Below are 27,211 nucleotides of genomic sequence, written 5' to 3' on the forward strand. Positions count from 1 at the left end.
GCGGCAAGAAAAGCAAGTGTATCTTGTTTATGAAGCAGAAGTACATAAACTCTGTCGTTTCGTGGCTACTATGCCCATCTAGGATAAACAACCTAATCTCTTCAGGGTCCTCTGGTTGAGTCAAAGGAATAAAGATCTTTTGTAGCCACTCAATAGCCGTAGAGTCTGACGTCCACCCATTCTCTGTTGCTGTAAACCTCTAGGCTTCGTATGGAGTCAAGTCCAGAGGAAACCACTGCTGCTGGACAGACTTCCCCTTGTATATCACAAGTGGGGGTAGTGCAGTACCAGTCGCAGAGATACACTCTATAAGAGATGTCCAAGCTCGAGATCCAGGCTGTTTCTTCCGTATAGAACGAGTCTCAGATGATCCTAGAACAAGACCATTTGATCCTCTACCTTCTAGAATACCTGTTTCATCCATATTGTATCGATTCGAGGCCTTAATAGCTTTGATATCAGGGATAGCGAGGTATTTGAACCATTGCCTGATCACATTAGCTGAGGCTCCATTAATACGCTGGGAATCGATAGCTCTGCTTCTCTGGACCTTGACTGAAGGGTTCCTCTTGATAAAAGCCTGGACCCAGTTCTTTCCAAGTGGTTCGGTGTCTCCGTGGATCTGTAGGATACGCTCGGCGAAGTCTTTGAGCTGTTGATGGGTTGGTGGGAGGCCTAGGGCAGCCTGGATTCGAACCCATTCAGCCAGATGAGATTCCTGGGCTGGAGAGAGCCTCTGGTAGTCAGCGAAGGCTATATCTCTTGACTGGGCTCCCTGAATCCGTCGTGAAAGAGTAGACCTTGGGACACCATGCTCATATGCTGCTTTTCGGAGGCTTTGACCGGTAGCTATTGCTTGAAGAGCTCGATAAATATCATCTTCGGTATATTGACTCATATTAGTGTAAAGAAGACGTACGTAAAATTTCGTAACGATTGAATCGATATTGGTAAAGAAAAAAGAGGTTGAAGTTAGAGACTAGCGGTGTTGATGAGGCATTTTTGGGTGTCCCACATGTGGGGGTGTCCCGGATGTGGTGTGGGACGTTACATGTTAGCGTCGAAGAGGTGGTCGATTTGAAGGTCTTTATTATGACTACGGTAGTCGCAGTACTCGTACCATTTTCCAGAATTAGGGATTTCCCCCCGAGGCTGTTCTATCATATATCATGAGATGTGTACAATTTCTATCTACACCTTCCAAAGAGTCTAGTCGATCTCTTAGACCATTCTCCAGTTCCTCTATCAAGACAACCCGAATCAATATGCTGGCATTGGTGCATGTTATATTTTCAACCTGGGGCGACTATGCCTCGTACGTGTTCTTTTTATTGATGGTTCATGGTAATCGCTTCTTCATTATTGTATACTCTCATCTCATCATCGTGCTAAGGCTCCTGTTTTGCTCAGCTGGCGGGAGTTATGCTCCTGGAATTGATGGTGTCGCTTGTACAGCGTCTGCCCCGCTACCATCTCAATCGGAGAATCCTATCCTTCGAGAAGCTAGTAAATAATAATAATAGGCATGCTTTGTGGTCTAGACCAGCCGAGGCGTCATGAGGCCAATGACTCTCATCTCACAACCAACCATTGCTTTGTACTACACAAGTGCAGACGGCCACATATCCGTATCCCCGCTTGGCTACATGCGTGAGGGCTGAGGCGATGGTCTTCAACATTTCACCCATTTCACCAAGACCCGAACATAGCACTTCCACAGCTTAATTCACGTCCGCCTATGGTGCTAAGGTTAGCTTCGAAACCTAAGGCACTATCTCAATCTATTCGGCGTCGAGGGGCAAAGCATGAGTTTCAGCATCGGAATCCTGCCGCTGCTCATCATCATTGCATGCATTTCGCATGCCTGAGATCAGGAATGATTGACAGGTGCAACGGTAACGGTGCAAGGTAGAGAGGAATTCCGTCATAGGTCTGACGTAGACACGTGGGGGCCACACATTTGCGAGCATGGACATTTAGTCCTAATTTGATGTGCTGATGTAATAAACATCGCATGTGGGTATGCGTATGACACGCAGTTCAGATCGATCTCGTCATTCACAAAAGAGCTCGCCCAATAGCTATGACAAGTAAGTAGATGCGGCGGACCTTTATTTCCGAAGCATCGTGATGGCATTCCAATAGAATACCCGCTTGTATGCGCGCACATTGAAAGTATGGCTTAGTGGCTGTTCGCTCGAGGCTTCTGTGACGCGTGACGCGGCTTCATTGGCTCGGCGAATAAGCTATCCACGCCTTCGGCGCGGCGAGTTTGGCCTTGCGTGGGAACTTCTCTTTTCGGACGTCATACTTCGTCATAATACCATAAAACTGGGCATTGGATTCCAGGCTAGGCAACTTGGGTTTATGGGTTTTGGAGACAAGCGAGATTTCTCTAAGGCAAATGTCAAACCTTAATGGGGGTTTCTGCATGTTTCTGTGGCTTCACGCTGCCCAGGCTGCCTGAATAGGTTGCACCAAGACATTACTGCATCACGAAATACCCCACCATTGGGAGATCTACGCAGATGAACTACGTAGTAGGTTTATTTAGGGCTGACATGAGGGGCAGATGAAGGGGCAGGCCTTCCAGGTTGATACTCTTGAAGTCTCACTGTCACTTATAAAGTGAGGCTCCTTCCTTCATTATGGACAACTTGGTTCTTCACCATCATACATCTAAAGCATTCGCCTCATCATAAACAACCAGTTTTATCTTAATTTATATTTCAAAATGGAGACCATCAAGAACGCCGCCAATTCTGCCTCTGAGACCGTCCAGCAGGGCGTCTCCAGTGTCTCGAAGGAGGGTAACAAGGAGGTTGCAAAGGACTCCAACGCTTCCACCGGCACCCGTGCCTCAGCTGCTAAGGATGCTGTTGGCGACAAGGTTGAGGAGACTACCCACTCTGTAATGCCGCACATTCTATCATTTTGATTAGATCCGAATCAGTTACTAACAATATTTGCAGGTCAAGAAGTAGATAATAAGCTACACTCATATCCTTGGTATCCTTGTTTGGAGACTTAGTCGGAGGAAAATAGTTGGGACATGTATTCTCACGTCAAGCCTACTGTGAGCGTATTCTAGTACAAACATCTCAGTCAATGAAACAGTCGCACAACAAAATACGTTGAGTTTTGGTGAAATTATCTCCTTACTCTTGGTCTTCCTACTGTTGTGCCAAATCCCCACATCATCATACGTATTAATCTACAGGCATTAAAATTTGTAGAACTTCGGGTTCTCTCTGTGCCTTCAGCATGTTATATGATAATCGGTAGGCTTACATATGGGCGGGTTGAATATATCCCTATTGGGTGCTTGTCTGGAGCTAAACAAATATTGGGCTGTGAAGGTCCATATGCGGTATTATAAAGTTGCGCACATCCTTCCATCATCAGAAATAGTCCAAGCCTCACTGCCAACACCCTTTGTGGCATATAATAAATCAGTCGGGTCCCACCTCTTTTTAATATCCAGTAGCCTCTGGTAGTTGGAACCCCAGAACGCATCCTGGAAGTTCGCCTGCCGAAAGTCCCCTTCGTTGGCATATGCGCCGCTACCGGGCGTGGCTGCTTCGATCTCCGGCATGATCTTTTCAGTCATGAGGTCTTGTAGCGCAATCATGTCTTCCCATGGTGCCGTAAAGTTCCAAGGCGTGGTCAATGTAGCGTGGACGATGGCCTCGCGCCAAGCTGGATGGACAGAGGTGGTTTCTGTCGTTCCGAAGGGGTTGACGTTGGTGCCTACACCAATCCAAGTCACGCCCTGCTCCACGATGCTCTTCATAGTATCGGAAATGTTTGAAACCACGGCTCGGGGAATGAGCCGCCCACCATATTGCGCAATGCCGACTTGAATATTTCCGAGAGGAAGCGGGCCGAAATATGTGTCGTAGTGGTCATAATAGGTTGCAGACATGTTGTAGGACGCAGTGTAGGTCACATCCAGTGAATCCAGAGCCTGCACGAACGGTGACATGATGACCTCAACCTCGTCTTTGGTCTTGTTGTAGGCGTTCACGGGCGAAATCATGAAGAACGTGTTGGTGAAGTAGTAAACGACCATGGCGCCGGCGTCCACTATTCTCGGCAAAGCCTTATGGAATGCCTGGATACCGCCGTAGAACTTGTCTGCTGAGTTGTCGGTCGCAAAGAAGGACAAGGTGGCACCACCAACCACAGTGTCAGGATGAGTTTTGACGGTCATGGACACAACAACCGCGTAAGTGTTTCCACCGCCGCCATTCAAGGCCCAGAACATGTCCCGGTTCTCGGTTTCATTGGCATTGATCAACTCCCCAGCAGCGGTGACCACTTCCCAGTTCAAAACGTTATCGGCAGAAAGACCGAAACTAGTGCTCACCGCACTATGGCCACCTCCTTGGGTATAGCCTCCAGAGATGCCAATCGTGGGGCACTCCCCGCCAACAACGATCTGTCCCCGGTCCCGTGCTGCTTCCATGATCTCGAAACCCTGGACCCCTGCGCCTAGTGTGACGGCCGGGCCTGTGTATTCCGAGCCTTCCCAGTTGTCGATGAACTCAATATTTTTCAGGTGATGAGTCCAAATTGCCAGAGCCCCGGCTCCCGTTGAACGGCCCAGATAGTCATGACCAGTGTTGCGAATAACCAAGCGGATATTCTTCCGCCGCGCAAATGCGATTGCCATCTGTACATCAGCTGGGCCGGTTGCGTCAACTGCATAGTGGACATAGTTGCCAAGTTTGCATGGCTGTGACTGAGGCTGAAATGGATCACAGCTCTGGTTGGCAAAGAAGGGTGCCATGATTGATGACGAAGAGTTGAAACTGAGCTCATATTAGTGTTAGTCGCAGATGTTACGGGGTCTGGTGTAGCATACTGCACTTCTTCATACTGCCACCCGCCCTGCAAACCTTCGCATGCCGATTTATCATAACTTGGATCATGGCATGGCGCACCAAGGGGAACGGTCGCAATGAGGCGGCCGCTCACCGTGGTGTTCAGTGCATCCCACTCGCCCGTTGAAGGCCAGCATTCATCACTCGGGAAACACTTGCAGCTAGTAGTCGAATCACTCGTCGCCGTCGACGTCGCCGTTGCGATACCAAAGAGCACCGAAGTAACAAACACTATATGAAGCATCTTGGCTGATGATAGGTACATCTGGTGTCCCAATCAAAGTGACACAACAAATTATATTGCCAGCCTGTCGGATGCGTCGGTGAATAAACATGAGGACCAGTCCAGCAAGATTGTGCAACAAAGATTGCCGAGCAACTGGAGACCAAGCGCCAACGCTCTAACTATCCGTCTCGAGCAGGCGTTCCAGTATGCGCCAGTAAGGGAGTCGCCCCACAGTTCCTCGTGAAGATCCACGATCAGTGGTCGCACTGGCTTCTGATTGGTGTACTTGAGTAACTAGGAAGTAGATCCAGGTCGAGCAACCCGAATCCAATCACCAGTACCGGGATTAGCCCTTGCTAAGGTTCTCGATATCCATTCTCTCTATACCCCACGATGTAACGTCCATCGGCCACATCTTACTCCTTCATGTTAAGTCTCATCTGCTGTTCTTGGTCAATTTTGACGATAAGATATCCACTGTTTATTCCTCATTGCTCGGCTCGTACGAGGCACATCCAATCTTGTTTCAAGATGTTAAGTAACTGTTCTGAATGAACAAGAAATGTGGATCTACTACCGTTGGGCCAACCTGGCATTAAATGATTGTGTTCTATTTGATATTGAAAATTTCATCGGGGCTAGGCTGCTTTTCGAAGAGTACAAAGAAAGAGAAAATAATAACAAAAAGAAGCAGTTAATGCTCATTTCTATATATTCAAAAGCGTTCAGAATTCACTTTTTCACAAGTGCTAATAAGATGATGAACTTGGAGATATATTACTTCAGCTGTATGGAGTTGTACCAATGGTTTCTAGAACCCCCTCATAAATCTCTCAAGACTTGATGACATATTTTATCTTTATTTTCTTGTCGTTAACATAATACGAGTATATCTTCCGACAAGATCTTTATCCCGCCTTTTGAGGCGGAAACACAAAGCACTGACAGATGCCGTAAAGTCCTCCGAATAGGCGTATCGTGTGTGAGGACCACACCGGTTCCAATGGGCAGCGGAACTTACAAGTAACGTCTATAACATAGGAGACCAAAGGGATTTTCCTGAGATGTTTCTTGTCAGATGGATTGTCTTGAGCCATTTTGCTTGGGAGGAAATGGTTCGTTGTAGCACATCAACGTATAAATATATTTAGCCGTCAGGAGATTATACATTTTCCATTGGCACTGCCACTGGAGCTACAAAGATGCATTTAGAAAGAAGTGACGGCCGGGTCACTCAAGCTTTGGGTTGAGGAGGAGCCGCTGAATCGTTTATTATTTCGATAAAAGGAAAGGATGAGGATGATAACCTGAGCCAGCAGAGCTACATGAATCCTAGAAGAGGCCTGTAACTCTTCGCTTTGGATATTGGACGACCATGGTCATTGAGCCCTTGTGCATCTTAACTGTCGTCGTCGGGCGAGAAAATATGAGCCATATTCATGCCGGTATTGATAGGCTTTGGCGTCTGTTAGACGTCCTATATTTAGATAAAGTATTGAAGAAAGTATTTCTAAACCTGGAGACGGTCGCATTCATACCCCCCAGCCGAATCGAGCCCAAGCAACCAAAGAACCACAAGCCACAGAACAGGATAATTCTGCACTTCTCTCGGAGAATAAATAGCTCAGTCGTACACTATACAGTTTAAAAAGGCTGAAGACATGTCAATAAATAGAGGTGAGGAGCTAATTGGCCAGTGATGCCAATCTATATTGCGAAATCGATGGTTCGGATTACGATAAGGAAAGATATTTACACAAAGATTGGGATTTATATTTTGAGTCAATATTATTGTTAGATGAAGATTCGATGGATAATCCAGGAGTTAATGCAGAAGCCTGTTCGGGGCAAGATCCAGGGGAAGATTCGGATGATCAAAGATTTCTGACTTAGTCGCCGATTAATCTTCTGGGATGATGTATTGCAATGATTTCATGGAAAAAGGAAATACTTCGTGTGCTAGGATGAGTGGAACAGCCACATCAGACTTCGAAAGTTACAAGCCTTGTCGGGGATGAGGTTGGAGAATCAGAAAGCCCAGCTGTCAAAAATTGCCAGGGAGGGGTCATTGCCACATAATGAAGTGGCACTACCTCTTCCCAGATTCAACAATTCGGACATTTAATGCGGTATGTAAATTCAAGTTCAGTTATAAACACTAGAAAAGTTCTCAAAACAATATACCTATCAAAACTTCGCTACACGAGTAGTCCCACGTGTTGATATCATCCTCTTGTTGCTTGGGCCTGGCTGAAGCAGAGCTTTATTTGGTTTTTCTGTGTCTTTTAGCTTTCACCATCTCAGTGTCGAGAAACTATTTTCCAATAGTAACATCATCTATCATAGATGTATTTAAACCTTCTGTATTAATACGCTTACTTGTAACACTAACCGTATTGACCACCTTTTTGCATGCGATTAGATCAAACTTAAAGCACAGGAATGGCGTACCTGTATCGCCTATTTTAGCCAGGAAAGATCAACTTATAAATCCATCTACAGATATATCCAAGCCTCCTATACGGCTTCACTACGACCGGCCCCAAAATTCCATGGTCTTGCCTACTACCAGCCGCATATAGATCCAGCATCGCCACCCTGAGCCTGTTCAACAATGTGGTGGCAAATTTTATCTCTAGCATGTTCTTTCCCCTTTCGATCCAAGGCCCAATGTCGAACTCAGTAGCCAGCTAGTCCTAATGTGGCAGATTATTCCCATTCACACTGAGCCTAAGCTACCCACGAAGTTCGGAATGCTCAGCATGGCACCTGCGTCGGAATGCCAGTCGGAGAGTATGATGAATGTGCTATAAGTTCCAATCCCAGATATTTTTTGTAACTCGATGATGTTTTTTCCAGGGTATGAGGGTATTCAAGGTGACCTTGTGCATGGTGTAAATGGTATTAGTGGAATTGATGTCTGCTGTGGACTCCCAGGACTCTGCGCTTAATGACCAGGATTTGAGTTCTTGGTCTGCTGGGATTTATCGAATGCATGTGGTGGAAGTGAAATCGGCGCTGAATTTGCTAGTATAGGTTCTTGGTTGGTTGGCTCTGAAGTAAAGACCACCGAAGCCACGGGGATGTCAGGTGTTGTGGTGTTGATGGCATGGATGGGTATAACAATTAGTGGCACGGGTGTGATCATGGTAGCTTGATATATTTCAAGACTGATATGCAACTTGATATGTCCCGGCGACAGCTCAGTATAGACAGAGATAGGCGTCATCTGTCCTGTCCACAAGTCGATGAGTATGGGAATCTGGTTCTTGGTGCGCCGCGGCAAAACCACGTCGACTTCAACATCAACGACTTTGGTTTTAGTTGGGACGGCAAAGGTAGCCGGGGAAGCGGCCACGAAGAGGAAATCATCAAGGTCTTCATATATGCGATAATAGTTGATGAGCTGAGACGACGGATACTGGTTGTCAGGAACGACCCTATTTGTGCCAATTTGGCAACGCCGGCTACTATGTCATCCCGACTAGGTATCGTAAGCACATTATGTTGCTTCAGTATCTGGGAGAGTGTTTATGTGATACATTCGCTTTTGTTTGATTCGAAACACTAAGAGGTTTACGCTCAAAAATGGCGTTAAACCACACCATTATTACTTACACCGTATGCCCTGACTATTAACCTATCGCCGATCAATAATATAGGCAGTCCATCCCGAGCCATATTCAATATCTTTTTCGCGTTCTTCAGCTTCATTACCGGCAGTGGCGACGAGGCAAAAGCGTCGCCCTCGAAGGCCAGTAATTTACAAGCCGGACCGTTTGGAGCAAGTTGTTGGACCTTCAAGGCTACTACATCAAGACTGCCAGTCTTAGAAGGACATATGGCCACACACCGTACGTTATAGGCCAGTATGAGCACCACCCATCGAACCACACAAGTCCTGCCTATGGGACAGGTATCAGTCATTACTGTCTATATAAGGCCCTTATGGCCGCCGTTCACTTCGTTTAGCACTCTCCAGAGATAATGACACTTTCAATACAAGACCATTTGCCCACAATCCAACACAAGTCGCTTGTTCTCGACAACTGCGCTGGGGTAATCAAGTTAACTTGGGCCGATGATATTCAAACTTCAGTCTTACGTTCTACTTGACTGTTAGTGTGCCCATATTCAAACTTCGGGACAACTCACGTTCCACTATCCGCGAACCAAGAGCTGTTGCAGCCAGCGCCCACGTAGCTTTTCTGCTCAAAGAAGGCAACATCATACTGCGGCTTGCCATATTTGAGCAAGAGGTGCATACATGCGATGTAGCTGGTGATTTCATTGGCGTGATTCCAAAGCAGGGTACGTGGTGCCCAGGATTCTGCATAGCCAATGTTGCCGCTGTACGGCGAGAAAGCAGCAAACCCCGGCCACAAAGCAATCGGTGCAGATAGATAGGAGAACCCATGAAACAGATGATGGTTGATTCCAGCAGTGAATATCGGATTTATTGTTTGAAGCACTGCGTCTGCTATTGGTGAGGTCCAAACATAACAAGGGGGGCGTTCACTGACCAAGATCCCAAGTGACACTGGACGCGCTACTAGCAAAAGCACAAGCCTCATTACTCATCAGCTGAATACTTGCCATATTTGCCGCACCAGCAATACTCCTATAATCGCCCAGCTTCTTGAAGTGCAGGCTTTCACCCTCGAGGATATCTGCCACCGCTTGACCAGCCATGGCATCCGTCGGTAGCCCATATATCTGCGCTCTCCACTACATGCCGAGGCTATGTATCCAATTCTTTACCTTCATGTCGTGGCTATCGATATACAGCTGCCCCAGTACATCCTAGAAGTCGTTAATGACGCTGCACGTGATCTCTGAGTCGCTGAAAGAAAACGCGTTTTTCTGGTTCTCCTGCGCCACAGCAGGCAACACGGACCAGAGATCGTATCCCATACGCTTTTGGAATTCAGCGCGCAAGGTGTCCACAGAGTGATGTATTCAAGCTCGATGGAGTCTTCAAAGATGGAGCCACCAATTTGCTTCAAGAACGGTTTTAGTTTCGAGCTCAGGATATTAGTATCCCAGTACTGTGTAATTCTTTAGTTCCGGCCTGTGAAAGGTGGTCGATCACAGTACCATCTGTATTGTTATGCGGACTAGCTTGAGCCACTTGTCCAGTACCAAAATAATGAGCCATGTGCCATTTCAGGGAGTGTGAACTCAACTTTGCTGCTCTCTACATTGTCTCTAATGTCAATGAGTGTGTTGGCATCCAGGACAACTGGCACTGCCGCGTGCAAGCTTCTAGAGTTCATCCGTACGGCCTGTAGTGCAATGAGGACCTGGTTGTATACTCTATTTCCTGCCGCCTTGTAGGGAGCAGGCACTGGCCCATTGTAAGATACTCCATTTTTGATGACAACTCGGCCTATTGCGATTTCCTTCTCGGCAGCTTCGTCCGGTAGCAAACTTCGCTGTGTCAAGTCCAACGGCGATCCTTGCCATTAAACAAACATGCCGGCAAAAGTTTTACTAGGCTTAACACAAGCCAAGCAAATTTTGTACTCCAACAGTAGCTACAGATGTACAAACGCCCACTTCAGCTTCCACGGTGTCTATTCGCAATCTTTCTCCATCACACTCACGTACAAGCACTTAGCGGTCGACTTAGCCTCGTATCCTATATAACCGGATATAAACCGTGAGAGTCAATTATCACGGTGCATATCCTGTTATTCTTGAATATTCCACACATTAGTATGCAATAAACTTACAGAGAGCAGGGCGGGAAGGCGAGTTGTGTGGCGGCTCAACACAACATGGTCCCTAACTTTGTCGTACCCGAGCGCATATGACGTAATGTTGCCTCTCACCCTACACAATTGTATTACCGGCAGTTCTCTCCAACTGTTTTACTCCGTCTCACCGCATGTGGTCACCAATTCAGTTTTCCTGTCACAGAAAAAAAAAGCAAGCCTTCCATCACTCGTTTCGTTGAATTGATAACGAGGAATTCCTCGCTTACGGGAAAGAGACTCTGCCGCGGAAGCAAGCTATGTAAGTCTGAACCTATTCAAATGCTACACTATGGGATCTAACTGGCGGTCTTCATGAACCACACTTCACAACGACGATTGAACCTCACATCGATTGATTTGGATTTACTCACTCTCGCTAATTTGCTAGGGGATTCAGCGGAAAGTGCAAGATCTGAAAGCTCATCGGCTAATGCTAATTTCGACGCGCACAAGCGAGCCTTTGTTCTGTGCTGATGGTCATCAGAGTTAATTTCTTGGTGAAGTCCGTAGCATCTTGGAGAGTTTGATCGAGTGCCACCACCAAGTGTAATTAGTTAACTCTTTGATGCTGCCCCAGTGGGGACATTGAGGTCAAGCTAAATCATAGCATATGATCTTATCGAAACATGGCAGCCTGGTTCAGAAGTGTCATCAAACAGTGTCTCGTTTCATCATATGCCTGGCGGCAGATCAGTGTTTATCTTAAGGATGTCATGAGCTCGTGATACGCGCCCTTCGCGAATCGCAATGGTTCCCATGTTCCAGATTCATCTCCCAAAAATTCATCAAGGGCCCCGGAGCTCTCAGTCAAGGTATATTCAGCTGGCCCTAAAACCCCCAACGCGGCTAGGTCCCAGAGAACTAGAGCTACCACTTTGTCAAAAAGCACAAGTCTCTCGTCGTAGCTCATCACACCTTCATTCTCGTCTATCAGAATCGGCTATTCCTTCTCTACCGTGGGGAGAGTGCTCAGAGCCTTTGTCTCCACGCCGGAGTTGACAGTCTCCTCCTTCACACTAGGGTCCATGGCCTTCTCCTCCGCATTGGGATTCTCTACCGACGGCGCAGGTCTTTCGTTCTCGACGGGATCCTTCCAGCCGTGCATCAAGCTCTGGGGTAGGAACGTGTCGAAACTGACCGTGATATCGATGCAATCCTTGATAAACGACAGGCCAATGTTCAGCTCGCAAATCACCAGCTTCATCCTCATGCCCTTCTTAAACTTAGCGAGCATATCGTCATCGATGAAGAAAGACTCGGTTAGGTGTTTGCTGAAGTCGACTTCTTCGGGGCGAGGGAGGTTCGAATATGCATGCTCTATGATGCTCGGACAGAGGACGAGTAGACCGGCAGGCTTGACCTTGCCTCCGTAGCCCATCTCGTCGAGAAGCTTCTCAAGTGTCTTCTTGTGACTCTTCTTGATACGCTCGATGTCGACTACCTGGTAGGTTTCTGTCTTGGTACTGATGATCCGGATCTGGGTAGGTTCTCCTTTCGTTATAATGTCCTTCAACTTGGGGTCTGGGATCTTGTCTAACACGGTTAGGCGGAATCGGATGAACTGGGTGAACGGGTACGATTCTTCAGCATGAGACTCATCCTCCTCCATATCACCATCTGGCTTGGAGGTCTTATCAACGGCAGCCGGCTCCTGCGTAGGCTCGTTCAGTCTGTAGATGCCTCCCTCGCAGAAGAGGAATCGTGCCGCAGCATTGAAGGAACCGGGTAGCTCTACGAAGAGCTCATTGGCGTGACGAATTTCGGTAGGGGCAACGTGGCAGATTTCCCTGGCCTGCATGAGCTGCGACTTGTATTCGGGGCAGACATCGTGCATCATTATGTAGTTCAAGAAGTTGGTAACCAGGCTCGCCGCTTCCTTGTTGTTGGCATTGGAGTCTCCACCTCGGGGGCAGACCTGGGGGACCTCGCGAGACCTGCTTCAGTGTCAGTAGCGCACAATAGTGAAACACACTTGTCACCTACAGGAAGCCCTTCACAACGCCTACGAAGTCCACGTCCCACTGCTCGTGGTCGTCGATATCATAGAATTTGGAGCCAGCAGTACCGTAGTGGATGACATCTCTGGCGGTCATCTGGCGGATCTCATCGGCAGTGGAGAGCTTGATAGTATCGGTGTCCATACCAGTGAACTGGCGCTGTGTCGAGTCGATCCCACCGAGAAGCAGGTATCTGTCGAAGATGAAGTTACGGGTGCAATCCCAGCGGCGGCGGGCACGGTAGCGCTGGATGCACTGCTCAATGCGTCTGTGGGAATTAGAGTACGGCCTTCATTTCTGCCATCACTCGAGAAACTTACTCGGGGAAAGGGACGTGGCTGTTTCCCGTTAGCGAAACTCATCAACATTTCTGCTTCGAACGTGACACCTACGATGCATAGATTCCTCTCTCCTCCTTGTATTCGTCGGGTGTCACGGGAACATCGGCAAAATTTGCTGGAGACAGGCGTTAGAGCACATCAAGGGACCGAACGCAGAATCATGACTTACGTTCGAAGCCGCTTATTTTTCTGGTAGACTTGCCCGGTCTCTTGCTTCTCTTTTTCTTCTTTTTATTGGGTAACTCGGATAGGCCACTCACGATAGATGCGACGGCCTGTTGGTCATCGTCTTGAACCTCGGTGACACCAGCAGCGTCGGCATCAACAACATGAGCATTCACGGACTCTTCATTGATAGACGATCTACTCTCACCTCCGGATGAAATAGATGCGGTTACATGGGTCTCAGTGGTTCCATCGACTGTGCCATTGACCTTGCTCTTGGTGACTGCGGTGCTGGAATGGCTACCCATAGAACGACCTGCGCTGCCAACATCGTTGGCAGTGCCATCAGGCTTGCCATCGACTTTGATGAAGGGAAAGTCTCCCGGAAGCTCCACACTTTTCTCCGCCATCTTGTTCGACCTTGATGTTCTCCGTCTGTGTTTCCAGCACTGGTTAGCCTCGTGCATCATTGCGCCCTTGTGAAGCAATCCCTAGGTGAAACGAGACAACGCATGCTCTCGTAGGGATTGAAGTTTCAGATACCTCTTGTATACCATCAGCTATTGCTGCTGATTTGTTTGTGGGAAACCCTCGAGCATGTAAGCGATGGAAGGTCCAGGGAAGTTGTGCAGTGAAGGGAATGGAAGGCACGGCACAGAGTCGAGATACGTTGCGTAAGCCAATCAGAGACACTGGCGACCTTGAATGGATGCCAGATAGAGTCAACATAAACGTAGAGGGAGCGTATGCAGGTGGATTGGCTGAGAAATTGGAATGCATAGGGCAGCGCTTACCTTGGATGGGTCGAGGCAAAGTTTAGACAGAATACGAGGACCTTTAGACAATGAATGGGAAAGTCAACGAATCAAAGGGAGTGATGAAGGAAACGGTGTCAACGTTTTGAAATTAGTTGGGTGTACCGTGGAGACATCTTACCTACTGCTCGTGTTTGGAGGGTGAGATCAGATGCTATGGCAGCAAACGGGTCACAAACACCAAGCCTGCCAGGATCAAGGTGTCGGACGAAGGCAGTTGATTGCAAAAGATGACACCATTCTGGAATTCAATTATCCGCGTGCCCAATTTCTCAGTTTTTCTCAGTTCTTCTCAGTTCATAGTGTTTAGCAGGATGATCGCAAGGCTGTTAAGTGGTCAGGCTTGAGGACGTAGAGCATCATCCCCTTAGAGTAAAAGCCTGGGTAAGGAGATACAGGCACCCTTCGGCCGTGACTTCTCATCTATACCTATTTCCATTCACGAATTCACATTTATAGAGATATCTGCGCAAGAACAGTAATTTAGCAGAAATAATTTCCATGGAAAAACATGTCGACTCTACTGGTTGTTTGACATATCCTGTTCGTACATAGATAACTTCTCTTTAGGAATTGCCGTACAAGGTGAGCGAAAGGACCCGCATCGCCCTGTGGCATGGCCTGGGGACCCGACTCGAATGGCTTCAGGCAGGATACGTGATATGTTATCTTGACCAGTCATTTTCATAATGTGAATGATATGGTAATATTTCGGCATTTGCAACGATCATATGATCTGTGATGCTGCTTTTCTGCCGCAGATGAGAATGTCTCACTCTATTTGGACCCATTGGTGGCTTGAGGCGACCGTTAAACTAGCTGCGAGAGACGCGAGAAGGAGTGGGTAAGTTACTTCCAGTGTCAGCCTTTATGGTTACTTCAAGAGCACTGAGTCCACATTTACGGGAGGGCATTTTGAGCTAGTTTGACGACGTTAGCATCGTGGCGCCCGCAGGGTTCTCTCATTACTCTTTAGACGAAATTGACTGGCCGAGGAAGACTGCTCCCAGCGTGGCTGTGCGAGCGAACCGCCACTATGAGCTGCGTAACTGCACTGCGTGCGCAAATTGCCGCTTGATCCGGCATGGGAAATGGGGGAAATCGCCATGCGAATGTCACCAACAGGCCTTGGTTACACAGTTTGCCTCACTAAAAGAGGCCCTGGCAGCCAGTTATCTGCCCCCTGCGGCAGTGGCTTGACCAACGGAGATCCCTCGCTGGTCCTTCAATACGTTGAGTGCCTTTCCACTTCGAAGAGAGGCTTGCGATTAAGGATTTCTAGCTGGGGTATTTTTTCTTTCGCCTGCGCCATCTTGCGGGAAGCGATTGATGGTCCCTCGCGCCGGTCCATGTCCAGGTGTCCCCTTTCCGATTCCCCGTCTGTGTGTCACTGTGACCCTGCTCTGCCTGCTTAACTTTTTGTTTCCAATGCCATACGCGCCAGTCCCTCGGGATCGTCCTCGTTCATATTAGTATGATCCTGTCCCCCCTCCTTTGTGCACCTTCGTAACAATACCTTTTTTCACCCATGTTTGCGTTTTCTGCTCTGAACCTTCAGGCCCATGTACAACCTTGCCTTCTTTATTTAGATCGGCCATCTGCTGCTTTTGGCTGTCTCGTGGGGTTACATCAGTTGACCCTCCTTCTCCTTTGTCGCACTCCGACACGATACCCTATCAATTTAGACTAACCACCCCCTTTGCGACCCAACCAAGGCGCCCAACTACAAACCACCTCGACTTCGCCTGGACATCTAGATATGACGATACGGTAAACAGAGCCATTAATCAAGCAAATATTCGCTCTCGTCTTTGCTATGGACCCGCACAAGCTGCTCGCTACGGCCGCGACATTTCCAACGGGGAAGCGGACCCGCAGTCGCGAACGCGAGATGCCCAAGCCGCAAGACCTCGTCGAGTACAACTACGCCGTCGCCGGACAGTAAGAGCAGCCTCACCTTGCGCGCTCTTTCATCTTGAATGCTGATGACCCTGGTTTTAGTGCGGGCACAATGTGCGATGCCGACGGCGAGCTGTTCATCAAGCCGTGCACCACTTCGGAGATCACCTTCTACGAATCCGCACACGCATTACATCCCGACTTCTCTGAGTTGATGCCTCTGTACCTGGGGAGCCTATCGCTCAGTGAGGGCATGACGGACGAGATGATCCATGCCGCCATTCCAGCCATCGTCGAGAACGCCGACATTCCCACCCCTAAGAAGGAAGAGATCCAGTCGCACCTACACTTGGCTGAACGGCCAGTCATCCTTCCCGAGCCCTCGCTCCAGCGCGCCGTTACCGACGGTGTGACGTGGATACCGAGTAAGAGTCGCAAGATCATGACCGATCGCGCCGTCGTACTGGAGAACGCGAGCTTCGGTTACAAAAAACCGAACATCATGGATGCGAAACTGGGAATCCGACTCTGGGCAGATGATGCGCCATTGGAGAAGCGGAATCGCTTCGACAAGATTGCGACCGAGACGACGCACATGAAGTACGGCTTCCGCGTCGCGGGCATGCGTGTGTACAAGGGCTCTACGGATGCATCCGAATTGGACGTGGATGACTACCGCATTTACGACAAGGACTGGGGCCGCTTCACCGTCAACAATAACAACCTCCTGGAGAAGCTCAAGACATTCATCTTCAACGAGGCTGCCGGCATTGACGAGGAGCTCGGCAAGATTGTCGCCGGCGCATTTGCCTCGGATGTACGCAGAGTGCAAGATGTGCTTGAGTCAGAAGAGAGCCGAATGTTCTCGTCGAGTCTGCTATTCGTGTTTGAGGGAGATGGCGAGGCCCTCCGCGCGGCCATAGAGGAGACAAGCGCCAGCGCCAGAGAGTCAGTAACCGAAAAGGCTTCAACAGCAGCGTCCGGCCGCGCTAACCTTAGGGTGGATAGCGGGATCGGAATGGGCGATGATATCGGCGAAGCCAAGAAGCCCAAATCCGCAGAAGCAGACGAGACCAGCTCAGACATTTCTGACGATCTGGACGAGTTCTCGACCATGCCTCACATCTACAGTGTGAAGCTCATTGATTTTGCGCACGCAAGATGGACTCCTGGTCAGGGTCCAGATGAGAATGTCCTTCTCGGCGTACGTAGTCTAGCTCAGCTGTTCGAGGAGATGTCGCAATGAGGCGCTTCATTGTAATAGTGACATCTCGTGTAAGATTATGGGAAGTGGGTAATGCATTGAGACTAAGCAGGCAGGAAGAGGTGAAGGGCATTTGCCAGCCGGAAACCAGATGCTGCGGCATATGCGTCGTCAGCAGATCACGCCCAAGGGTGATTACATCGCATTGCATCGAGACGGGAAAGACGGTACAGAGAAAAGTAGACAGTACGGGCGTTTTTTCGACTGGAGTTTGCCCAATACCCCTCGCATGTTACATTCATAGATCAACCCTGTCCAAGGGGACTAGGGATTAGGGATGGTATGTCATGATGACCATGATAAGTTTTACGGTTCCTGATAGTTCTTCATGATTGAATTGTAGGCATCGTAACCATTGCTTCCTCGTACTTCATAAAGACTCGCAAAGCGTGTTGGAATTCCAAAAAGATGGAGTATTGCCAGTTGTAATTTCAGCGGTTTCATGCAGCCTCTTTGCTTCAGGGTTGACCCCTGTTTCTTTACGTTTGTAGGTTAGCAACTTGCAGGACTGCGCCAGCCTTGCCCCACTCTATCAACCTCACATGCAAGGCTGAGCCTTGTATTTGAAGCTACCGCTCGAGTCATTCCAGTTAGCTAAGGGCCTGAGGTCAACACTGTTTTCCAGGCTACAATATACAACACCACGAGACTTTCACCCCATCTTACGGCCCCGAATGAGCTGAGAAATAATGTCGATTCCCGGCCTGGGCATAGCCCCCACGGCTGCTACCCCAACCGCAGCGCCGACCTCCACTGCGACCACTACCATCGTCTCGCTCCAGCCCTTCTGGGAGTGGCGCTTTGAGGTCCCCGTCTCATCGTCGCTGACTATCCGACTACTCTCGGGCACCGCAGAAAAAGACGGCACCGAACTCGCGCCCAGCACGCCCTACACCTTCAGTGGCGCCAAGTCCAAAATCAACACGTGGAAAGGCTGCGAGCTACAAGTCACCGCCCCGACCCCTGATGCCTACGACGCCTACACGAGCAAGCCCACAGCGGACGAAACCCCTATGGTCAGCTATCTTAACCTGCACATGAAGCTCGAAGGTTTGCGAGCCGCAGCCGCGAAAGCAATAGGGAATGGCGAAGGGGATATGGGACCGCGCATTCTGGTCGCTGGCCCAGCTAACACGGGCAAGACGAGTCTAGTCAAGATGCTGGCTGGTTGGGCCACGCGCATGGGACACCAGCCAATGGTGGTCAATACAGATGCGGCGCAGGGCATGCTCTCGTTGCCTGGCACCCTGTCAGCGGCTGTGTTTGCGACCATCATGGATATCACGACTGAATGGGGCGGCATACCCAGCAGCGGGCCGGTTGCAACACCCATCAAGCTGCCGCTTGCATATTACTATGGTTTGAGCAGTCCGGACGAGAATCTTAGATTGTTCAAGAGCTTGTTGAGTCGTCTAGCTGTTGCAGCGACTAGTCGACTGGCCGAAGATCCAGATGTGAAGAAGACGGGCATGTTGATTGATACCAGGACACCCAATGCAGCAAAGGGAGGCTACGACTTGCTGGCGCACATCGTGGCAGAGTTCTCCGTCAATATCATCATCGTTCTGGGCTCAGAACGGATGACTGCCGAGTTGGTCAGGAGATTTTCCGGCCAAAGGACAAGCTTGGGCGAGTGCATACACGTCGTTGGCTTGGACAAGAGTGGAGGTGTCGTCGAGAGAGACGCCGCCTTTATGCAGGGCGCCAGGGAAGCCACTATCCGGGAGTACTTCTTTGGTGATGTGCGGAGGTCCTTAAGCCCGTTTACACAGAGTGTTGCTTTCGACGGTGTGGGAATATGGAGAATCATGGAAGGTATGTCAAGATTCGACCGGCATCTGCACACCAATCTTCTAGAACAAAACATGCTGATCTTGACATAGCACCAACTACTGCAACTGCTGACTCAGACGACTTTTATAACGTATCTTCGCGCGAGCAGCTCCTGGAAAAGGTGGAGCCTTCCCTTATGATGGTCAACTGCATGCTGGCCGTCATGTACGCCTCTGTCCATGATGCGCCTGAGACGATACGCGACTCCAACATTATGGGTTTCGTCTACGTCGCAGATGTTGACGAGAAGAAGAAGAGACTCAAGGTCCTTGCGCCAGTGAGCGCCAAACTCGGTGACAGACCCTTGCTTTGGGGTAGCTATCCGGAACCTATGGTCAGCCTCTAGGGATGATCACCAAGTTATGGAAAAGTGCAAATACATAATACTCACACTTCAATATGCGTGCAATATTCTGAGAGGCTCTTGTGTCTTGCGCCAGGAATTCTAGCGCCCGACAAGTAAGAGGAGGTCGAGAAACATTTAGTTTGAGGGAGGCTGGATAAACAAGAAGACTCCAAGGCGAGGGGTAAATTCCCTGGCCCATTTCAGAAATCTATGCATACTGGACAGAAGCGCACCCAAAGGCTCTTTAAAGAATACTTCTCAGAGGGAAAAGTACCTAAGTACCGAAAGTGAAGCCAACTAGCGATGTAGGGTGCAGCGAGATACCTTACTTTTGGCCCACAACATGATATAATATTTCAATACCTCATGCCAGACCCGATATAACCTGCCCCCCGCCTCGCCCGGCCCCTTCCCTACCCCTTCTGATACTAAATCACATGCCATGCCAGATTACTTGTACAAATCAGCAGGGCCTTAAATACCTATCTAACACGTCTAACGGGAGGATTCCATCTGATCTTGTCAAAACTGGGGTGCCCGGACCCAGCTGGTCGTGCGGCCTTGGCATCCTCGCAAGCGTCATGATATTGCCATGACATCTTCTCGGTTGAGTAAAAACTAAGCGCATTTTCCTTTCTTGATTATGAAGTTTCCAAGCATACTTACATGATGATTTCGTAAAGGGCAAGACTCGTGAAGCTGTTGTCAGCCCAGCCTCAAATAGAATGTTAAAGTTTGCCTCGTTGGATTTGGTTGCTTCACACCTGCAGATTCAGGGGTAGTCGACAGATGGGCAAGTATCCTTTTTTCTGCACGATGATTTAGGATATCGAGAACGTTAATTTTTACTGATTTTTACCGAGGTACGCATATGCAATGTTGCTTTGTTGTTGGCCTATCATTCGATCGTGTGATGAACATATGGAAGGCATTTTTCGATTTTTCCAATCAAACAAGCCACAGTCCGTAAGCTCAAAGATCACTCATTGCGTATTTCGTCCCTAGTTTAGGCTCTACTACATCTATTTTTTATTCCCCTATTTCGTTTCGTTTTCTTATGCACATGATACTCCCATCGACTCTATGAAAGCAGCTAACCAAAAAACACCGGGAGATTTCCCCAAGTTTATGAACCAGATACAGATAGTCCACATGGTACTACAATGTTACTTTACACCGGCGTGACGAATTCTTTCAACCACCTCTCGAGCTGGTCAGTCCAACTATGTTTCTCATCCTCCAAGGCCAAGCCAATGCCATGAGGACCATCCGGCAAGACGACAAGCTGAAAAGGCCGCTGGTGCTCGGCCATGGCGGCGGCAAACAGCAAGGCGTTCTGTACAGATACCAAAGCATCGTTGGCCGTGTGTAAGATGAATGTGGGCGGTGTAGACTTGGAGACGCCGTTCTGTGCCGACATGTCGTGCACCAGCTGGGGATTGGCATTTTCACCAAGGAGGTTTATCCGTGGGCCACATTTCCATGCTCCAAGGTGATGACGGGGTACGTCAATATGGCAAAGTCGAGCTCAGCTTCTGTCCTGGTGGCGGTGATGGCGGCGAGATGACCGCCGGCCGACCAGCCCCAGATGCCGAGGGTGGTGATGCGTTTCTGGGAGCGGATGTCGACAATAGCGGCGAGGGCTTCGTCCCGCGGCTTGGGGTAGATAGGCACGGGGGGTTCAGTACACGATACAGTGTAAGAGAGGACCCAGGCATCGTAGCCTCGCTCGTTAAGCCATTGGGCAGGGGCAAGACCTTTTTCGTTTGTGATGTTGCCATAACCGCCGCCAGGCAAGAGCAGCACACCCGTCTTGTTGGGTTGAGGGGAGGGGCAGAATTCCAGTTTCATGGTGACTGTCTGCTTGCCCATCTTAATTCATTACTTATTCAATTCAATTCAATTCAAAGCAAAGTCTTGTTAGTGCTTCGGTCGTTGGGTATGTCCAGACTTCAACGCAAACAAACTTGCTCTTTCCTGGCCAAAACTGCGACCGGCGTCGAAGTTAAGTACTGGGATCCTGGGTAGCAAACATACCTCATCCTGTCACAATTGCAGACCTTAAGGTACTATGATCTAAATATCAGACCATTTTCACCAAGACTGATGCAGATGCAGATACAAAGTAACAAACTGGGATACTTAGTACTCAAATGGGCAACAATATCAATTGGCGTCTGTTCTTGTTGACTGGCCTTGGCAATCCGGCCCCCAATCCGTATCAGCAGTCCGGGGTTCTGTACTTCGAAGTTTCTTTTCTTTTCTGTTCTTTGTTCACCGGTTGTCATAACCAGGGCCTTGATCCAGAGCCCTGAAGTTGGGGCATTCACCGAGGTCGCAGCGCGGCAGTAAGAAGAGCATGCAAGGTTAGTCATTGTAAATACGATGGATAAGCGAGTGCTGAGTGCCACGGGCCGGCGGTTTGCGGCACAAGTTAGTAGGGCGAATCACAAAGTGCAGATCATGAAACCCAGAGATCGGCTCTGCACGACCAAATGCGGTCATTACAGGAACCGTTATGGCGGGAAGCCTCAACACACGGCTGTGACAGCATCTTGCATCAGCCCAGCGCAAAATCCTTCAACTTTGAAGGGTTGAGAAGCTCGATCTCAACGGGCTGTGCGACCTAGGTTCAGTCCCCACCTACGTCACTTCTGCGTGCAAACCCGGATACTTGGTATCGGTCAAGCCAGGGCCAGACACTCTACGATTCTAGATAGGAGATAACATGAAGATGGTGGATGTTGGACTTGAAGAATCCTGGCCGAGAATTTGAACCTTGGCTGTAGTCCAAGACGTTGTTCAGCGTCAGAGCTGGAGCTCACATCTCCAGTCAACATCCTCCACCATGGAAACCTGAGCCATTCACTAACACAACATTTCACACCACATGCAACTAACAATCCCCATGACTCCCAAACGTCCCCTTCTCTGGGACTGGACCCTAACCCGCGATAACCCCAATACCCCCACCCTCCAATAAACCGTCTCCTCCCTCTCGCCCCCATCTCCATCCCTCCATTCCCGAAGCCGTGGAGTCCTGGCGCAGTAGAACACTCCCCCTCCGCCAGGAAAAGGGCCGCCTCCTCAAGCTCGTCGGGCCGGCCTGCGCATCCGACCCAGCCGGGTCCCAATGGCTCTCGAACTTCATGTCCTCCCTTGAAGCGGACGAGAAGCCCGATTATGGCAGCGAGATCAAAGCCGCTAGATGGTAGACGGAATCTATGTACAACGCATACAGGTTGCCTGTCGTAGTCCCCGAGATGACGACCACCCGTCGGGATCCGGGCGAAGTGTGCGAGACTAGCAGGACACCGGCGGTGTGAATGGATGAGCGTAAGCTGTTGGTTGAGTATGGGTTCTTTGGCGTCGTGCTGGAGGTACTTGACCAGTATGCCAATCCCGCAGATCAGATGCTTCATAAGGAAGGGGCATGGACTGAGATGGGAAAATAGTGGGTTGGATTGAGCCTACAGTGGAGAGAAGGATTTGGCTAGATTGTCTCAATTAGAAGCCCATCAAGTAACAGTGTAGAGGCCATTAATGGGGTAAATTCGAAACAATCGGGAGGGCATGTGTAACATTATAATTTGTTTTTGAGACTACATATCTGGTGTGCCACTGAGTCGTTGTCAATTTCACCAAGCCCTCTACTATTGGAGCTGGATTCACACGATACCTTTCTCAGAGCACCCCTATCGCGTGTAGGGGCAACCGACTGCATCGCCCAGACCTTCGCACCACCCGGGATAATCTGCCTCGCAAGATCGTTTCGTTCCCCCTTCCCCTCCCCCCTTTTTTTAGTATATATTTTTACGCTAGACATCTTATAGTACTCTCGCAACCTCACGTTTTCTCTAGCAGGAAAGAACCCCATCGTAACGCCACGCTCATGCTAACACTTGGAACACGCCTCCAATCTCGAAATAGTTGATTAAAACAGTGGACCAGCTGCCGGAACGGCGAAAAGGCGCAAAGAGAGGATACGGTGAAAGAGGCCAGATCAGAAAAGAATATATACAATACATCCCGGCAGTGACATGTCGCATATCGCATGCCGCATATTTTCGGGTATGAGTATTTTATACAATAAAATCGACCAGGGGGCGTAAAGGGAATATGCCGGATTTCCGGTAGTGAAGAACAAGCCCATGTGGCACCACTCGTGAAGTATATCGTCTTGTGCTTCGTCCTGTTGAAGTCTTCTCAACTTGCAGTCGCTGTGTCCGCAGTGGGGTAAACTGTATATCATCAGCATCTAGCGCAACTCTCATAGGAAACGTTGTAGCACTTACAGAAGGAACAGACAGCTATAATGGCGTACAGACATACCAGTAACATCCCTTCTAGCCAATGACTTTCACCGTCGGCAATCAGATAGTTAACCAGTAGGACTGACACAAACATAACAGTGATTTGAAACAAATCAAAAGCAAGCGTCATCTTTTCATTGCCGATGCCCCATCCGATGATGACAAGCAGAGGAATCAGGAAAAGCGCGACCTGCATCGACGATCCGACCGCAACACCGATGGCCAGGTCCATTTTGTCTTTGATAGCAACCGTGACCGCAGTAGCGTGTTCGGCTGCGTTGCCCACAATGGGGAGCAGAATGAGACCAATGAATTCTTCACTGATGGCCCCCGTCGCAGTAATATCTTGGATGCCGTCGACCATGAATTCAGCGCAAAAAGCGATGATGACGGTGGAAATGGTTAGCGTCGCAACCGCAACCCAAAAGGCAAGTTGGGGGTATTCCTCTTCCTCTTCCTCCACAACTTGCATGTTGAGAAGATCGACCGGTGTCCCATCCTCGTGAGTATTTCTTCCTTGGCCGCTCTGTGCCACAGCACCCATTTGGCCCCCGGCCTTGGCGAGAACACCAAGATCCCTTTCCTTGTGCCACGGCATGGGTACCGTATCAGCCTTCTGGGATGTCTCATTGTATACCTTACTGTGCGTCTTGAGTTGGAAAAATAAGTACCCGCCATATACGAAGAGCAGGATGACGGCCGTGCCACGAGACAGTGCAGCTACATCCTGACCCGTTTCCGTCTGGGCTACATCTCTGAAAACGGTTGGCACGATGACCGATGCGGCGGCTAAGGCGAGAAGGCTGGTTGCCGTCTGGGCTACTGTTTTGTTGAAGAACTGAACTCGGCGGTTCACACCACCAGCAAAGAAGCACATGCCCAGAACCAGGAGCAAATTGGAAAGGATACTACCGATGAGCGAGGTCTGCACAATAGGTACTTCATCCTTCAACAGTGCCATGACGGCCACAATCAACTCGACAGCGTTACTAGATAGTCACATTAGAATCTCGATGAATAGTATCCGAGGACCGTGGGGAATCGCATACCCAAAGGTGGCGTTGATAAGGCCACCAAGCGTCTCCCCCGTCCTTAGCGCAATCTCCTCTGTCGCAAAACTTAGCATGGCTGCCAGTGGGATGATAGCGATGAAGTTTACGGCAAAGACGATCTTGCCATCGGCACCAACGTAGTTTAGGGCAATGCCGGCGGGAGCCGCAAGGATTAGGATGTTGATCCAAGAATTCAAAAACGTGCGTTGAAGTTGGTTCTTGAGGGTAAAAGGATCGCCTTCCTTTGGTTTTACATCTTTAAAGATGCCCGTTTTCTTCTTTGGCTTCTCGGGCTCCTCATCGCCAACTGTACCATCTGCCTCGCCATGTCTTCGGTTCCTTAAGCCACCGTTGGCGTTGGTGTTCGTGGTGGTATTGGTACTGTTGTTTTCCGCCGTCGTAACCTGCGAAGCGAAGGGGTTGGTGTTTTGCGTCTCGCCAGACGAACCTGGCACCTCACTATCCTTGCTTGTTCGCGACCCTTCCCGCTCAGCGATTGGCGTGTGTAGTCGATCTGGTGCTGTGCTTCGGTGTCCAAGTTGGCCAGGGCCATCATCGCTGGGTCGTAACGTTCCAGTCTCTGCGTCGTTGGCCGTATTCCTTCGCTTCGGCGTATCAAACTGAATCAGTCCGAAGGGGTTCCACCTCGAAGCACCTTGTGAGTCGCGGCGGCCAGCACGACGGGCTTGGCGTTTGATATCAAAGAGATTAAAGCTGTCTTTTTTTCCAACTGGGTTAGAAATTTCGTCCATAGCTTGAAATGCGCAATGAATGCAACTAGCGGAAAAAGTGGAATATACAACGAAAGAGAGGGCAATGTGAAATTATTGAGGGAAAAATGCAGCAGCGTGTGTGACAAATTGTTTAACCCCAATCCGTTCCACGTGAGATCTTTCTTCTGAAATTTGAAGTCGGCGATCGGAAGGACCATGCGTGAGATGCGGTGTTGGTGGTGGCAGGCAGCGGTTAGAGGGCCATTGAAGAGAATGCAGAATGAAGAATTGACCGACTGATAAGGTAACAGATGGGAAGGGAAATTGTTTGGTGTTGTGGAATGGCTCAAACTCAGAGCTCAGACTTCGAACTTCAGACTCTGGCATAAACATGCGACGAATACGTTCGCACTCTAAAGTGTGATTTGAGGTGGGTTGGGCAATGAGTGAGCATGCATTGGCATTCTTGAACGGACAATAATTATCCTCGAGAACCCTGCAAGATCCGGTTATGGGGGGTCCGCAGTCTCGAAGACCAATTTCCTATTTTCGGGCTTTTTTGGTCGGACACTCTCCGAGGAACAGAACCAATAGGGCGCTTAACGTGAAAGAGAGTATGGTTGCTTACCTCGTTGACCTGGTCGATTATAGTTGGCAGACATGGTGAAATGTGTGACAAGTCGCGCTAGTAACAGACCACTCTAGGCGCGTCTCGTTTGCGTTGATACCGGGGGTTGATTCGACGTATGCAACCTCGCAATATGGGTAGCGTTTGCGTTGTTCGTTTGCAGCACCTAGCAATTTGTCGTCTTCCTCTCTTTTCAGCTTCAGAAGCCCCTAGCTCCCAAGAATGCCACACAATTTGCTGTGCAAGGTGTATTCATTTACTTCAATAGACGTGAGCTTGAATAGTACCTGTCCAAGTTTCTTTCGGCGGTCGGCTGAGGCGTAGAATATCGGTGAAATGACGGGTCAATCGAAAGTGCTGAAATCTAAAATCTAGATTCACTACTGCAAGTCGGTCCAAATAGAGTGGGGAAACTGTACTATTGCGGCATGTCGCTGGCTGAAAGTACAATTGATGCGTCGAGATGGTGGAATGAGATCTCGAAAATCAAAGCAAGTAGTAATGAAAGACAAAGAATGCCATGGGAGTGTCTTCAATTTGAAGGAGAACAAAGGGGTCGTGGGGATCTGCTACCAGCAATCTCCCATCAATTGCTGGGATTCGAAATCTGCCGCCCCTTGGCACTCAGGCAGCTTCAGCGAGTCACGTCCTTGGTTGATGCCACCTGGCCAGCATGTAACATGGTCTGCATCAAGCGGTGATAGTTGGCCCAATAATAGCACACGTCATTGTACGATGGATTGAAGCTTGTTGTCTCGCGACGTGACCTACAGCAGTCTAGTGTTTACACTCAGCTACACCCACCAAAAGTACCTTCCAAGGTTGGGTCATGAAGGTACATTAGTGAACTAAAAGGACCTTGGGAGGCCTCATTACTCTCATGATGAACCATGCCGCGGCCAGTATCATTGATTGGTCACAGAGCTCAGAGTCAGGGGTGCACAGCCAATCCCACTTTGGCTGTAGAAACGCTG

The 27,211-nt window shown here is 49.2% G+C and overlaps 8 protein-coding genes across 8 annotated transcripts; 3 read left to right on the forward strand and 5 right to left on the reverse strand.

Annotated features, from left to right (window-relative positions):
• Nucleotides 1-2,304: 2,304 nt before the first annotated feature.
• Nucleotides 2,305-3,134, forward strand: BCR38DRAFT_431028 (glucose-repressible protein Grg1). Its single transcript, XM_040860072.1, has 2 exons — nt 2,305-2,911; nt 2,973-3,134. Exons 1-2 carry the CDS (start codon nt 2,735-2,737, stop codon nt 2,982-2,984), a joined length of 189 nt encoding a protein of 62 aa, XP_040715949.1. The 5' UTR covers nt 2,305-2,734; the 3' UTR covers nt 2,985-3,134.
• Nucleotides 3,135-3,373: 239 nt separating this feature from the next.
• On the reverse strand, nt 3,374-5,130 carry BCR38DRAFT_341988 (uncharacterized protein; the record flags this gene model as incomplete). The annotated part of the gene is made up of 2 exons (XM_040855913.1): nt 3,374-4,814; nt 4,868-5,130. The coding sequence occupies 2 exons, from the start codon at nt 5,128-5,130 to the stop codon at nt 3,374-3,376; spliced, it is 1,704 nt and encodes a 567-aa protein (XP_040715950.1).
• A 2,929-nt stretch (nt 5,131-8,059) lies between these two features.
• BCR38DRAFT_523382 (uncharacterized protein) lies at nt 8,060-9,915 on the reverse strand (the record flags this gene model as incomplete). The annotated part of the gene is made up of 3 exons (XM_040865257.1): nt 9,636-9,915; nt 9,268-9,589; nt 8,060-8,552 (listed from the first exon to the last, which is right to left on the reverse strand). The coding sequence occupies exons 1-3, from the start codon at nt 9,802-9,804 to the stop codon at nt 8,060-8,062; spliced, it is 984 nt and encodes a 327-aa protein (XP_040715951.1). The 5' UTR covers nt 9,805-9,915.
• Nucleotides 9,916-11,811: 1,896 nt separating this feature from the next.
• BCR38DRAFT_484279 (Argonaute siRNA chaperone complex subunit Arb1-domain-containing protein) lies at nt 11,812-13,784 on the reverse strand (the record flags this gene model as incomplete). Its single annotated transcript, XM_040863728.1, has 5 exons — nt 11,812-12,805; nt 12,855-13,136; nt 13,189-13,206; nt 13,261-13,324; nt 13,379-13,784. The coding sequence occupies 5 exons, from the start codon at nt 13,782-13,784 to the stop codon at nt 11,812-11,814; spliced, it is 1,764 nt and encodes a 587-aa protein (XP_040715952.1).
• Nucleotides 13,785-16,107: 2,323 nt separating this feature from the next.
• On the forward strand, nt 16,108-17,824 carry BCR38DRAFT_431042 (inositol polyphosphate multikinase). Its single transcript, XM_040860073.1, has one exon. The coding sequence runs from the start codon at nt 16,201-16,203 to the stop codon at nt 17,332-17,334; it is 1,134 nt and encodes a 377-aa protein (XP_040715953.1). The 5' UTR covers nt 16,108-16,200; the 3' UTR covers nt 17,335-17,824.
• A 217-nt stretch (nt 17,825-18,041) lies between these two features.
• BCR38DRAFT_341824 (mRNA cleavage and polyadenylation factor IA/II complex) lies at nt 18,042-19,531 on the forward strand (the record flags this gene model as incomplete). Its single annotated transcript, XM_040855898.1, has 2 exons — nt 18,042-19,167; nt 19,236-19,531. The coding sequence occupies 2 exons, from the start codon at nt 18,042-18,044 to the stop codon at nt 19,529-19,531; spliced, it is 1,422 nt and encodes a 473-aa protein (XP_040715954.1).
• Nucleotides 19,532-20,519: 988 nt separating this feature from the next.
• On the reverse strand, nt 20,520-21,403 carry BCR38DRAFT_465451 (Alpha/Beta hydrolase protein; the record flags this gene model as incomplete). The annotated part of the gene is made up of 2 exons (XM_040862703.1): nt 20,520-20,963; nt 21,008-21,403. The coding sequence occupies 2 exons, from the start codon at nt 21,401-21,403 to the stop codon at nt 20,703-20,705; spliced, it is 657 nt and encodes a 218-aa protein (XP_040715955.1). The 3' UTR covers nt 20,520-20,702.
• A 2,334-nt stretch (nt 21,404-23,737) lies between these two features.
• On the reverse strand, nt 23,738-25,648 carry BCR38DRAFT_457130 (Sodium/calcium exchanger protein-domain-containing protein; the record flags this gene model as incomplete). Its single annotated transcript, XM_040862002.1, has 3 exons — nt 23,738-23,772; nt 23,827-24,833; nt 24,894-25,648. 3 exons carry the CDS (start codon nt 25,646-25,648, stop codon nt 23,738-23,740), a joined length of 1,797 nt encoding a protein of 598 aa, XP_040715956.1.
• Between the last annotated feature and the right edge of the window lie 1,563 nt (nt 25,649-27,211).

The sequence above is a fragment of the Pseudomassariella vexata genome, assembly GCF_002105095.1.
Source record: "Pseudomassariella vexata strain CBS 129021 chromosome Unknown BCR38scaffold_6, whole genome shotgun sequence".
NCBI lineage: Eukaryota > Fungi > Ascomycota > Sordariomycetes > Amphisphaeriales > Pseudomassariaceae > Pseudomassariella > Pseudomassariella vexata.

Bases quoted from the DNA above. Each gene is read 5' to 3' on its own strand.
- BCR38DRAFT_431028 (XM_040860072.1), top strand. From the start codon at position 2,735: ATGGAGACCATCAAGAACGCCGCCAATTCTGCCTCTGAGACCGTCCAG.
- BCR38DRAFT_431042 (XM_040860073.1), top strand. From the start codon at position 16,201: ATGTGCGATGCCGACGGCGAGCTGTTCATCAAGCCGTGCACCACTTCG.